This window comes from Pygocentrus nattereri, chromosome 6 (genome assembly GCF_015220715.1).
Source record: "Pygocentrus nattereri isolate fPygNat1 chromosome 6, fPygNat1.pri, whole genome shotgun sequence".
Lineage (NCBI taxonomy): Eukaryota > Metazoa > Chordata > Actinopteri > Characiformes > Serrasalmidae > Pygocentrus > Pygocentrus nattereri.
Window position 1 is genome coordinate 31941196 of NC_051216.1, and position 15246 is coordinate 31956441.

General features: G+C 38.4%; 1 protein-coding gene across 1 annotated transcript in view; it reads right to left on the minus strand.

Moving 5' to 3' along the window:
• Positions 1–828: 828 nt before the first annotated feature.
• Positions 829–15246, minus strand: part of mao (monoamine oxidase) — a 54443-nt gene continuing 40025 nt past the window's right edge. The window contains exons 4-15 of the mRNA XM_017695240.2: positions 15078–15182; positions 13958–14049; positions 13700–13841; positions 9637–9786; positions 8398–8557; positions 8095–8191; positions 7916–7969; positions 7756–7813; positions 5826–5923; positions 5502–5613; positions 3970–4032; positions 829–3472 (exon numbers count right to left, since the gene is read on the minus strand). Coding sequence (XP_017550729.1) covers positions 3317–3472; positions 3970–4032; positions 5502–5613; positions 5826–5923; positions 7756–7813; positions 7916–7969; positions 8095–8191; positions 8398–8557; positions 9637–9786; positions 13700–13841; positions 13958–14049; positions 15078–15182 — 1287 coding nt within the window. The 3' untranslated portion in view covers positions 829–3316. The remainder of the gene's footprint in view (positions 3473–3969; positions 4033–5501; positions 5614–5825; positions 5924–7755; positions 7814–7915; positions 7970–8094; positions 8192–8397; positions 8558–9636; positions 9787–13699; positions 13842–13957; positions 14050–15077; positions 15183–15246) is intronic.

Sequence of the window (15246 nt, forward strand, 5' to 3'; positions counted from 1 at the left end):
AAAGATAGTAAAATATCAGGCAATGTACAGTATTTCTGACCTATCCATGTAATACATTTCAGTGAGGTGGCTTTTAGAGGCATTAAATGCTTCAGATAGTTGTTACCTAGCACCTCTGTGAAGTAGAATGGAGCATTTCACACATTTCTCTGAATGACTTTGTTTACGTGTAAAGGTTTATACTGCAGAAATACACACAGAAACACAGACACACACACACACACACACACACACACACACACACACACACATATATATATATATATATATATATATATATATATATATATATATATATATATATATATATATATGAGCCCTGTTCTGACTGGCCACACTGTATTTTATCTAATACAGTGAATAGGCACAGCTGAACAGCCAGATCTATGTAAATGTGCTGTTTTCATGGCATCACAAAAACTGAAAACTGGTTTTGCAGCTTAATATCCTTTCACTGACTATATGGACTGAGGAGTGAATAGTGTTCTTTTAATTACAAAAAGCAAACTACATGATATAGGCCCTTTCATAAGTAGGCTATATTCTTGGGCTACAAAGCCTAACCTCTTCTTCTCTGTTGACAAATTAAGTAGGCTATTTGTGCTTGCATTAAATCACTACTGAATGATATGAAAGAGATATTTCAGCTAAATTAATAGCTAAGAGTATTCATACTGTCCCAAAGGACAAAAAGAACTTTACTGTTGTAGTCTGATCTCTTATCATCTTTCAGAGGGAGGATGCTGCGCTAATCCCTGTGTGTGTGTGTTAAAGCAATAATAGTGGTTCAGATGTGAAGCCTGATAACAGAAGAGCACAGAGGCCAAGTTGGAGGTAAATTTCACATTTTTATTACCGACTGTGTTGTATTTGTACAAAGAGATCAAGTAACGCAATTACAAGACTAGAACACTGGACCGTCCACGCACACACACTGTGACAGAGAAGGAGGCCTTGCAGTAGCACCACAGCTGGAGAGACTAGTGCAAACAGGAACAGGCGTGAACTAAGATCAGGACAGAGCACAGGGGTTGCACTAAGGTTTAGTGCTAAGCATCACTACTGCACAGACACTTATGACTCACCAGGCTAAGGAGTAACATCAAGCACTATATTAGGACATTAGGACAGCACTGACAGAGTCACTGCAGTGTTACTAAGTTCACAGTCCAACAGATTAAAAAAAAGGTATTTTATGTTAGTAAAGCTTCCCACAGGTAAGCTTTCTGATAGAATGTTACAGTCAACAGTCAGGCTTGGCTTACTCTGGTTCAAATCCATCATCTCTGGTGTCAGTGACTACTTTAGGTGCGGGAGACATGCCTTTGGATCAAAATGACAGTGGATATGCTTTTTATGAGCTGTTTGATGCTTGGTATGACATCCTATATGTGACCTGCAATCGTGGTTCTGTCTCCCGAAACCGATTATTCACTTTGAGCAGAATGCGGCAAGTCCAAGTACAAAAATAGCCAGAGACTGATCCAGTAGCTGTGTGCTAGACAGGACAACCACAGAGGCACTTGAGAAATGAGGAACACTACAAAATTATTAAGGCACCACAGACAACACTCACAACATATCTTTGGAACAACAACACATTCCACATACGACTGGGCTTACACATACAATGTGTTATTTTCTATTCTTCCTTCTTCTCATGCCTTTTTTTAAAGAATCTATCACTTGTTTCATTTACTTACATTAAGAATCATTTCTTCTGCAGAAAAAGTTCAATTCCATTGGCTTAGTATAGCATGTCAATAATCAATGAGTTGAAAAAAGACCTACAGTTATCTCTAATGACACTTGGATCATAATATAAACTACCTTCTGCCTTTGGCTACAACATGAAGTATTAGTTTAATCCTTTGAAATCAAGGTTTCGTTTGCTATACTGTGCAAGTAAAGCATCTGGAAAACAAGGACACCCCATGTCTTTGATGCAAAGCACCAACAGCTGTTTAGGTGCTAATAGCCCCTTGTGGAGAATCTGCAGCCTGCTAAAAATGAACAAGCAAGCGAGTTACAAGGCAAGGAATTCGCCTCTAAAAATCAAGAAAAACTTTCATACACGATGGGTTGCTGAATGGTTTTTAACGTGCATGTGCAGTCATGAGTATGAAAGGTACAAATGTCAAATAAAAAAAAAAACGACATGAAGTTAAATGATAAGACCTTACTTCGAGGTGTAAATATAGGTGCATTATTCATCAACAGAAACTTCAGATGATAATTTCAGCTCTCTATATGGTTTTAAATGGTAACCGATATGAATATTTATAAATAAAAACACTTGGAATTTGACACTAACACAACTGGTTCTGGTTGAAGAAGGAATGGTGATAGTAATGCATGTCCAATGTCACAAAAACTCAAGATAAAAAAATCAACAAAAACCAAAACAAAAAGTGTATAAAATATATGCTTACTTCTTACTACAAACAAACAAATAATAAGAATTTCTCATTTGAAATAAAATACATTCAAATGCTTGCTTAAGATTTCGTAAGATCAGAACACACAAGCCACAATCGTGCACAGCAGCTTCAGGACGTTTCAATATTTCTGGGCTTTCTTTAGCTTTTTTCAACCACAGGACCATCCTATGAGCATAAATCTATCTAAATCATGGAGCAGGCCGTCTACGGCCTTGCTGAGGTCAACCTATCACAATGCTTGTATAACATTGCCATAGCACTGTAGGTTAGAACATAAGAGATATGAATGCATGCTGCTATCTTTATGGAAAGGGGGGAATTGTTGTGTCATGTTTCAGAGTGTAAATATGTGTGCCTTTTCGTACTGTCATAGTATGTATTGAAAGATGAAATGTTCAGATAATGATTTATCTTTGTAGTTCATGTTCCTTAGAGCAGCACCTAAAATCAGCAGAGGTAATCCATTCAACTGGATAATGACTCACACAGGAGCATACGTGTAGTGCCTTTACCGGGACATATGTTTTTAAAAAGACATTGGCAACAGACAGCAATGGAATGTTGTTGGTCACTGTGACCTTGGAAAGTCTTGACGAACTACTTTTACTACGTAAAATAGGCTCTAATCATTGGCTATAGTGTGTTCTTTGAAAAGGGTAGTTTCCAATTAAAACATCAATACTTACTATGGAATCATTTTTCTGAGAATTCTTCATTAAGATATGATTGAGTGATAAGAGCATGACTGAGTTTAAAACCTCATGTCAAAGACTTGAGCTCATGCCCAGTCTGTACCACAACCTCGGAAAGGTGACTGACTGGAAAATGCAGTCTTAACCAAGGTCCGTGACATTGGCTGTAACAAGGGAGGAGCTCTAGCTTCGTGGGAGGAGTCCCTTCTTATAGGCCACAACACCAACTACCGTGGCAACCGTCAGGAAAGAGGACATGCCCATGAACTTGACAAATCCCCCGACGGATGGCAAGTTTCTTTCCCAGAAAGTGGTTACAAACGGCAAAGCAGGGATATCCTGGAAACAGCATTACCTCCAATAGTTAGTACCATCATTTATTACAAACATATGGATAAAGAAAAGCACTTCACAAAAGAAAATTCATACATATGTAAGCATAGCTGTAATAGTGACAATGCAAGTACAGTCTAATGATTAACATTTGAACACCCCCAATAAAAAAATTACATTTTGTGCATTTTCTGAGTGAAAATAAGTAACGCATCTTCTACAGTGACCACACTTAAATATGTTAAATATACAACATAGGGACAAAAAAAACACAACATAAAATGTGCCATAATGTTTGTATGGACCACATTTTATGTTTAGTTTCTTCCAGTCAGCAAATAAAAAGTCATTGTCTGAATAGGACAATCACAAAACTGAGCAGGAATTCGGACTGGAGTTGCCCACTTTTACTGTAGAGGATGAGTTAACTTCTTTCCACAGGGAAAATTAGCAAAGCAGGGGTGCCCAAACTTTCATATACAAATACAAAGTATGTTACGTACCACTGACTCAGGCTCTGGTTGCCAGATCTGACTTGAATGGAGTTTCCCCATTGCACACAAAATCTGAAAGAGAACACAGAGATACATGCATCAAATAAACTATATGGCCAAACGTATGTGTACACCCCTCACTAATTATTGAGTTCAGTGTTTCATGCCCATTGTTAAAATCAAGTACATAGCCAAGCAGTCTTAACAGATTAACAGTAGAATGGCAGTAGAATGGGTCATGAAGTGCTGAGTGACTGTAAAAGTGGCACAGTCACAGGATGGCACCTTTGCTACAAGAAAGCTTCTGAAATTTCTTCCCTGCTCGATCTGCCCTGGTTAACTGTAATTGCTATTTTAGTGAAATGGAAGAAACAGCAGCTCAGTCTTCAGCTCAGTGCTGAGGCATGTAGCATCAATGATCACTTAACATTTGTTGCATCACTTACTACAGAGCCTAAACTGCCTCTGGATGCAACATCAGCCCAAGAACTGTGCATTGGGAGCTTAATGAAATGGGTTTTCATGCCAGAAACATGTTCTCTGGAGTAATGAATCATGTTTCACAATCTGGTCTTTTTGATGAACCTGGGTTTGGTGGATGCTACCTACCAGAATGCATAGTGTCCACAGTAAAGTCTGGTGCAGGGATAATGATTTGGGCCTGTTTTCAGGGTTTAATGATAACGCTACAGCAAAGACATTATAGACAATTATATGCTTCCAATTTTGTGACAACAGTTTGGGGAAGATCCTTTCTTGCTCCAGCATGACTGTGTCTCTGTGCACAAAACGAGGTCCACAAGGTATTGATTGACAAGTTTGGTGTAGAGGAACTTCAGTGTCCTGCACAGGGCCCTGAACACATTTGGAATAAACTGGAACACTGACTATGAGCCAGGCCTTCTTGTCCAACATCAGTGCCTGACCTCACTAAAACTCTGTTGACTGAAGGACTACAAACTCCCACTAATATGCCCCAAAATTTGTGGAAGGCCTTCCAAGAATAGCGGAAGCTGTTTTAGCTATAAAGAGACAATTTCATACTAATGTCTATGGTTTTGGAATGGGATGTCTGACAAGGTCATAAAGTTGTGATAATCAGGTGAACACATACTGAGCAGAGCAAACATTATTTGGGTGGTGGATCATTCTCATATAAAAATGTTTTATTTTATGGCTAAAATAACATAATCTAGGCTATTTCATGGATGGCTGGAACTGTTCAAACATACGGACATCCGAGCAGAACTTCGTATTCATATAGCTTACTTGAGGTACAGCAGAGAGAATTATTGGGACTTCACTTCCTCCCATACAGAACATTGCAACAAGTCGCTGTCTGAACAGAGTTTAGAACATAAACAGAGACCCCTCCCACCCCACCATGGACTGTTCTCACTGCTGGCCTCTGGAAGGAGGTTCCAAAGTCTTCGAAGCAGAACAGTTTCACGATTTCAGAAAGAACATTGGATGAGCAGGTGTCTACGGTCTTTTAGACATACAGTGAAGATGAACCTATACACAGTTTGGTAATCTCTCACCTCTCTGGAAGCTCTCTCTCCAGCCTGCACAGCTCCCTCCATGTAGCCACTCCACTCTGTTGCCGTCTCGGTGCCTGCAAAGTACAGCCTGCCCACAGGCTCCCTCAGAACTCTACAGAGAGAGTGAAAGTTGAATTAAAACTCCTAACTCATGTTAATGGTTACAGTAATGCACTGATTTAGAAGGCAGATTCTGTCACAGTAGAGTTGCTTAAGACAGGCCTGTGCACACAAGTGAAGAATTCCACAGAATATCTACAACATTTTAAGGAAAGTGCAGGCATGGGAGAGCAATGTCAGACATAGTCACTAATATGCACTCACTTGCCAAACTGTGTGAGGATGCCAGGGGGGAAGTAGGCTGTGTAGCAGCCACCAGAGTACTCCTCCTCACACCAGTTCTTCTCCTCATAATGTATAGGCTGAGGAAAATAAACTCAGTCACAGACATGCCAACACTATATTTCAGTTCTCTACATAAAGGTAATATAAGATTATGTTTCTGGAAAGATAAAGGAAAGTGTGCAGCACACACTTTGGGTATCCCTGATAAAATTACGTTTTGTTGATTTTGTTTTTTCAGAACACAAGGCCTGGTTAATCATGACAGGCTAAGGAGCATTAATGCTCACTAAAAAGTGCAGTAACATAATGTAAACATGGCTAATTTAATGCAATTCTATGTTGTTTAAAACAGACAAGCTTTCCAATGTAAATATAGAAAAACACATCACGCATCAAAATAAATTTGACTAGTAGAAGTAGGCTATTAAACAAGAACTGTTTTATTTCTGACCACAAAACAGAACAGCAAATATAAGCATGAAAAATTTAAATCTATTTTATGTATATGACATGAACAGAGCTTTTTTGGATGAATCTGCAAAAATGCTGCAAAAAGTAAATGTTTTAAATCTATATGTGGTGGTATAGACTAATTGTTTACTTTGGATGACTTAGCTGTAAATTCTCTGACTTCCTCAAATAACTCAATAGCTGAAAAACACTTCTGATGAAAAAGTTACTTTCAATGTACAAAAGTTCCCTTCAGGGTGAATCTTGACAAACATCTGCCTGAATGATGTAAATATTTGCAGATGATGTTGCTGTGGTAACACAGGAAAATGAAAGCATGTTTTACTTGAGCTTCTTACTTTTAGCTTGCTTCATTTCTTAAACAAATGGTGCTGCATTTTACCTTACCCTGCACTTCCCTATATTCTGCACTATATGCTGTGCTACTGAGTACAGTATTGTATACATATTCAGCTAAATTCTGACTAATTTTCATTACTTTGTTATTTTCTGTCTATAACTTTACAAGTAGAAGAAACTGTCATCTTGTCATATTGATTTTATTTGCCATTTCTATGCCATAACACTTAATTTCAGCCACAGGTTTATGAGCTGTACATTTATATCGAGAGTAGGTACACAATTATATTACAAAATTAAGATCAAGCCTGATAGTATGTGCTATTTATATATCACAACTAAACCTTGTATTGCCTTTTTTATAATGAATTTAGAAGCGCCAGCTGTCAAAATTAGTGCTCCAAAATCACTTGGAAAAATATATTGTTCCACTTAACTTCCATTCAAAGTTAGGAATGTTTTTTTTTCCATTTGAGATAAGAGATTTTGCTGTGACAATAAATATATACACACAGTCTTATATACACAATAAAAATAAACAGTTCAAAAGTCTGACACCATTTTGAAAATCCAGTTTTTAGTTCTGTAAATAGTTTTAGAATCTTGAAAAATGTATTGAAAAAGTTACAACAAGTAATAGCATGAAGAAATACTTAAATGTCATTCGTGAAGATGACCATGTCGAGGTCTTTTTACAAAAAGGTCAGATTTTTTTTTACTCTTATTTCTTCCATTGAAGCTTGCATTCAGGCGACAGGGGTGGTTTTGATCTACTCATCAGATGCTTTTGTCACTGTTAGTGATTAGAGCCCTTGCCAGCTTGAGTGCACACAGATTTTGCTGTTCACTCAGATTATCATGCTGATAATATAATTTGTAATTAAAACTTTGTATTATTTTTTTAAATAATGCTAAACAGAAGTTAATAATATCACCTATTAAAGTATCACTACTGAGTGGTCTTTGCAACAACTGATCAACTCCAGCAGAGGACTTTAGTATTTCCTCAACCACTACACTCAACGATACTTTCGGCTGTGGTCAGCTGGACACACAGCACTCTGAAGTTTAAATAACTTAATGAAGAACAGAAACTTACATGCAAAGCTTCTTCTGAGCCTAGGACACGTGCATAGATCTCACAGATCCTCTTCTTTCTGTGGGAGTAAAATCAAATTCCTCTTTTTAAGTAATATTTCAGCTATGGTTTGTTCTGAAAACCTTGAAAAAGGAACACTTATTTTCTAACAAATATTCACCTTTCCTCCTTGGTGAGTCCAGCCAGCTTCCTGCTTTTGCGTGCAAGGATGAAACTAGAAGAAAATAAAAACAAATGTGGTCAAATGCCTTGTATCCAGCTGTACAAACGTAGGACATGTGTTTGTATTCACTCAGAGCAGATATACACCATCTGATCAGTGGCCATAGCTTGATTTACCCCATAATTGCAGGCACTGTGCCATCAGGCTTAGTATCATCCAGAGTCAGGCCGATAGGTGCCTCCTCCTCCTCAATCACCATGCTTCCACAGTAACCTGGAACAAAAAACACTAATAATCACACACTGTACACAGGTAAAGGCCAAATCTAAATGTGCAATTTAGCCAAGTTCTTTACATTGTCACCTCATAGACAGACAGTGTAAACACAAAAGGCAGCAGTAAGTAAAAGTGAACAGAAACAGATATTAAAACAGAAATAACCAAATATGGTTTTGTATTTATGCTATTAAATCTATTACCCTTCTTCCTCCAGAAGTTCTCCCTGTAGTAGACCATGCATTTAATGACTGAGCCCATGGGTACTCTGTGGATCAGCTGATTTCTTAGTGGGGGAAGTTCAGGGTTGAAGTGAATCTTCAGGTTCAGTCCTGGTGGTATGGCAACGATCACATATTTGGCCTACATCAGAAGAGAATATCACTCATTGCAGTAGTAAAAGGAATATATTTAAAATACTTTTTAAATGATCATTTTAGATGTTTAAGTGCTTGTGATGTTTTTGTGAAACGCATGAATGACATAAGAACCAAAAAAGTAAAAAAAAAAACTGAAGGCTTTGAGCCAGCATAAAAAAAGTTTCAGAATAATCTTATGCAACAGAATAGTACACACGTATTTAGCACAAAACCTAGCCATCAGGTTGATAGCTAGAATTCTGAATGTACTGGCTGAAAATCTGCATCACTACTGGAATATTCCAAATAGTTTTGCCTCTTTGAGCCAATTAAAAAAATAACTCCAATGCGCCACCTACAGAATTTTTCTTTGTTCTTCCAGTCCTGAAAATACAAGTCCTTATTAAAGCCTTCAAACATTGTTGCAGTAGTGTGGGCTGCTGAAGCAAAAACAGTTAAAGTGCAGTGGTGTGTATTTTGTGGGAGATGATGAGAGCGCCCCAGTGTTTGCCCTCAGCTGGGCCAACAGGGCTAATGTGCTCTGCAGCAATGCTTAATGAGCTTTAGCAGGAGAAAGAGGATGTGGCCAGGGCAGGGAGATGAAGAACAGCTTAGTGATCACAAACCCAAAAGCTTACAGGCCTATACACACACTAACACACATGCTCCAAAGAAAAGCTCTTTTTATGTCAACTAAGTCAGTGAACTCTTAAAAATGGGGTTCTTCAAGGGTTCTCCAGTAAAGCCAGTGGTTATATACAGAAGCATGACAATTCACTGTACAGCATAATAGAAACTGTAATTATGCTATACAGTTGTCCCCACAGGCTTATAATGGTCAATTATTCTATTCTCTGTTTCATCAGCTACTGTTATTACTGTTATTATTAAAATCATCTAAAGAAGATTCACATATGCCACAAAACTTCATGACCCTACTCAGTGACTAAAATAGCGGGAGTCCTTATAAGCAGGTAAGCTACACACTTAGCTTGGAGGATTTTGTTTGTAAACGTTCTTTATGACTTCTATACATATTGAACGTGATTTGAAGGTCACTTGATGTGCTGAAGGAACGTGTACCTTGTAGGTCTCTTCACTGACGGTTTTGACCACCACCATGTCTCCAGTCTGGTCAATGCTGCAGACAGCACTCTGCAGTTTTACTCGGTCTCCCAGCTCTCTGGCCATGCACTCACTAATCTGACTGGAGCCTCCAACAAACTTACGCTCCTGATAAAAGAACATCACAATGATGACAGACAGAAGAGCATGCTAATTTGTTTCAGTATGCTGCTTGTCAATGTTAATTTTGTCTTTACTGAATTTGCCTTTTCTTTGTTTTTTGGCTTACAACATCAGGTCTCAGGGATTATGGTTGGATATTTGCTTTTATGCTGATAAATGTGATGAAAGTAAAAAAGCCCATATCATGAAACACTGAATTTCTCACTTTTTAAAATAAAAAACGTAATGTGGTCTACAGACGCTTAAAAATGCAGCATACCCTCCCCAGCCCATGCTGTCTATATGTAAAAAGCAGAAAAACAGCCTGTTTAGATTTAAGTTCACAGAAACCAGTGTGTTCAAATATACATCCACATATTCAGCCTACAGCAGGTTAGCATTGCCTGTTCACACTGGAGTTATAAGGAGTGTTTTAGCTCAGACTGCTGCTTGAATGAGGTACAACACAGTGCAGCCAATTATAACAGAACTCATTTTATCGTATATCAGCCTTAAAGGCACAGTAACAAAAACAGTCTGCTTAAACGGATAAAGAGAGGTTGGAAAATGGTCATGTAAAATCAATTATGTCTATTTTTGGTAAACAAAACCACAAACATGTAATAAATGGGTCTCAGGGGGAAAGACACAAGAAAAATGTAGGATATGGGCCCTTTAAAATTAAAGGATAATGAACAGTTCTTAGCTTAGACATGAAAACAAACCTTCAACATGAAAAAAAAAACATACTTCATCTACAAAAGCATCTCTTTAAAAAACTATCTACTGAAAGATTCTTCTATGGCATTCCTACAAAAAAGCATTTTTTGGTTATTTTTAAGAGTGTAGGTAGCAAGCTAGGTGGATAGATCAATATATAGATCAATAGAGCACTAGACTAAGGGCTTCGGCAAGCTCCTGTATCAAACAGGAAGTCAGCATTACAGCCACTGTGTGAACTTAATTCTATAATTTCAGGTCTGTTTTCTTTCCTTTCCTCAATATGCCTCTGGCACTCATTTTCCTTCTGAAGCTGATATTGAAACACAAGATAAGGGCATGTCATTTCTCATTTCCATTAGACAGTATATAGTTCTTTTATTCACCAGCAGGTGGCTCCATATGTCAAAGACTTGAGCGTGACCATGTTCATTCTGCCCTCTGAACTATAGACATAACCTCCCTCTGAATGACTCTAAGCTTAAAAGGCCCATATCCTAATTTTTTTTTTTTACATTTTGTTTTTCCCTCAAGGCCCACTGGTTTTATGTACCAAAACCAGTCAACAATTAATTTTATATGTATTTATATGTTTAAGTGACTTCTGAATTAATTAAGCTACTCTGAATGAAGACTCATTTAAAAAGAAGTCTAGCCTTTTCACAATCCTCATAATGTCAGCATGAACGGGCATGGCTAAACTGCTGCAGGCTGAATAGGTGCATATATGAACATGCATTGTTTTTTGTGTCTTCACAAAAACAAGGATATTAAGTGGGTTGTTTCTACAGCTTTGTTTCTATATATGGACTGTGTGGGAGTGAAATGTACTTTTTAGAATTGTGACAATGTTTACATAAAATTGTTTCATTTTAAGAAAGTCAGTCAAATTTGCTATGGGCCCTTTAAATCTGAGACAGGACACAGGACTAATCCTGAAAGTCAGTGAAAGATAGTGCCCTGAAGTCAGTGAAAGATGATGCTCTAAACAGCAATAATCCTATCAAAAACACTCTACAGGACCATCATAATCTATGCCTAGTAAGATGTTATCAAGAGTACACACTTTGAGGTCATCCTCAAAAGACTTTCAAGCCACAGATTTGCCATGTCTTTATTACTGACCAATACTATAGCTTCTAATTTATTACATAGATTAAAAAAGCATAGCAGCCTCAAAGCATAAAAGTGGCCTTCCCAGTAAGTAACAAGCTGTAAATACACATTAAAAGCTCCAATCGCAACAGTCTGACAGCTGCTCCAGGACCACAAGATGGTAACTGACTGTTATTATTATATGGGCCCTTTAATCTGTGTCAATTATACTGATTTATCTTCTAAATGTTTGTAAATGCTCTGCTAAGATTTGTGATTACAATAGATCCTCATTATGTTGAGAACCAAAGCTTCCTCTCTGCTGAAAAAAAACGTCTGTTCTTCCTAATTCTGTGTTTGTCACTTTCACCTGCCAGCATGACTCTTAGTGTGTACGCTACAAAACAATGGCCTTTCCTGCTATCACACACAACCACTGACAAAGCAAACACACGTGACCTATCACGCAGCAAATCACTTCCATCTTCAACACAAACCCAGCTCACCTCCTACAGGGGGCCAGGCAGCAGGAAATCACTCTGAACCTCATAATAAAGTTCTCTAATTACCCCAGCGCATCTCCGTCCTCTGTATCCATGGCAGCCAAGCATTCATCATTTCACCAAAGCTCCTCTCTGCCGCCCAAAATCACCCACTGTGAGTGCTGTGATTAACTAAATTAGGGGTAAGAATGGAGAGGGGCACTGATTACAGGACTTTGGGATACGAAAGCTGGTATGGGGTGGCCCTAGCTAAGTTTCCATCACTGTAGCGCACACCTGCCTTTTCATTGGCAACAATACCTACCCTACCTGACTACACCTTCATCTTCCTCTCTCTCTCTCTGTCTCTCTCACTCTCTCTCTGTCTCTGTCTCTCTCTCTCTCTCTCTCTCTCTCTCTCTCTCATGATTACACTGTAAACACACAGATGCAGACACAGTAGAAAGGTCACACACATCGCGAGCGTCGACATGCTGGGAGTCATTCAGCTGTCAGCATGCTGCTTTTGGACTGAGCTCACTATAATTCAGCTTGCCTTCAAAAAACGAATGATTCAAAGGCCCAGAAAACAGTCCTGTGGCGCTAGAGCTTAACACCATTCAAAAATGTAACATTAAAAAACCCTACATAAATCACAACCTAATAATCTTCTGCTGAATCTGCTGAAATGGTTTCACTGACTCTCAGAAATTGTGTCAGTGAGTGAAAGGAATGGCTTGGCAAAAAATCAAATGTACACAACTTTCTATCTACCCTAGATGTAGTTCATCAGCCAAGACCACATTTAGTTCTTTAGTGTTGAAGCTGCTGTGTACAGTTACTGTGAGCATATTGTGTATGCTTAAAGGGTTCTTTGCCTGGTGAAAAGTTTCTTTAGATTGATGAAGAATGTGTTGTATATAGTTCTATATTGCACCACAAATGGTTCTTCAATTGTTACAAGATTGACACTGTAACAACAGTTGGTGCTATATAGCATCCTTTTGGAAAAGGTTCTATATACCAAACACAACACATTCTCCATCACGCTGAAGAATATTTTCACCATGCAAAGACCCGTTAAGCATACAAATGTATCTGGTCCCCCCACCCCCATTTAGTGTGCACTTCCCCTTGTTTGCTATTTTTTTGTATTTGCAATTTATGTTGTTTCTATTTTGGAAATAATTGTTAATCTAGAATTAAAGATGTATGCATGTTAAAACAATAAAAATCTTGAAAGCTATCTGGCATTTATAAGCCTGCATGACATACATTTACATGAAAGGGAGACAGATTTTGTGGAGTATTCAAAACTTGGCAAAACACTGTTGCCTAAAGTAGCTGCCTGTAGATGTTTTTACAAAAGAGACTTGGGTGACTATCGACGACTGTGTTCATTAACCATTAAAATTGTAGCTCCAGAGCTAAACAAAAAAAGCAAAACCTTTACACTAAGCATGTCTTGGTTGACTGACTACATCTGGCATAAATGTACATTTTTTAAAATTTTTTTTTACAAAAATTTCTTTAAAGAGGTTTTATCATGTTAACTGGCCCGTGGGTCTTAGAAGGTTACATTTAACAGGGTGGCTCATCTTCTCTAAGATGGGCTGGTGTACCTGGCCTCCGTTGGTGGTGGAGAAGATCCTCATAGTGCCTCCACACTGCTTGACATACCAGAGGAACCATAGTGCAGACACTTCATGAGGTTCTGATGTCACGTTAACGTTGACAAATAGTGTGGCAAAACGTCGAGCAGCACTGCAAAGAAAAGATGGCATGTTTGCAGCTGTATTAATCTAATATTAACCCTTCATTCACAAAAACAAACTATCTGAAGACAATGTTGGTGCTCTGGGTAGTTTCTTTTCATGTACCTAGTCCAGCAAACCTTGTCAAAGAACTCCTGCATGGTCATCTTATCCCACTCTTCAGCATGTGGGGCCCTCCATGGAGCTTCATTCGGGATCTGCAGTATACCATCACAAGATAATGAGACAATCAATAAAAAGTCAGTGCTATTTGGGAAGATCTAAAAGCTGAAAGGTCTCAATTAGTTATAGTACTAGCAGTTGATTGCATTTTGCACCTCTCATGATCCACATAACTTTAAAAGATGTTGAGATCTGGGCTCTGGGTTTGCCAGTTCATGGTTCTGACAACACCAACAGCTTCTTTGTTTCATTTTCTTTACTCAGATTTGCTTGTAAGGATGGACTGATGGACAGTCAGATCTGAAGCCAGAGATCTCATAACTCTCAATGATAACAGCCTTTTCTTTCTATCTCTCAAAGATTAAAACACAATAAAACTAACGATGACAGTTTTGGTGGCCTACCAGGTCTCGCACAATTATTAGCAGTTACGTATTTTCTTTATTACCTTCTGACAATTTTTTGAACCCAAGAAACTTCTTTGAGTTTCAGCTTCTTTATGCAAGTGGATTATCTTACATCTATAGGGTTCTCCTTCAGCAGCTGTAGCCAGTCAGCAGCATGTCCATATTGTCCACTCTCACACAGACACACACACACACAGACACACAAACTAACAGCAGGCCATGTAGGAGAACAGAGTGAAGGAACACAGCACCTCCACATTTTTATTCCCTGCGGGTTCACCCCAACACCACATGTGTAATATAAATGTGTAGGGGTGTACAGTGTGAAGCCACTGAAAATGAGTTTATATGTTCTTCACAGGAAATGAGCAAAGGCCAAGGAATCTGAGGTCGAAATAATAAATTGCATATTTTTTTTCTTTTGGTAAACATTGAAAATGGGTCCCACAGACCCCAACACCACACAAGGGTTAATGGGTCTTTTGACTAGAAATTATATAAATGAAGGGTGGTCTCTGACCTTTGCACAGTACTGTATGTCACTATCAGACCAGGTGAACTATTACAAAAACATGTAATGTTGTTCAGGCCTATCAGGGTATTGCTGCTGTAGTCAATCTAGTTATTTAACTAGATAATTTTAATAATTATCTTACCTCCCTGCCCATATTGTCCATAGTCCTCCAGAGGTTGTTGTAGTCCATCAGTGCGAGAGGGTTCCACACTGGGGGGAAAGGCCCCTTGAATGGATAAGATTTTCCCTGGAAGCCATAAAAGCAGTCATCATGAGAAAGATTCTCACACATTAGCATACTGCCATAAAAC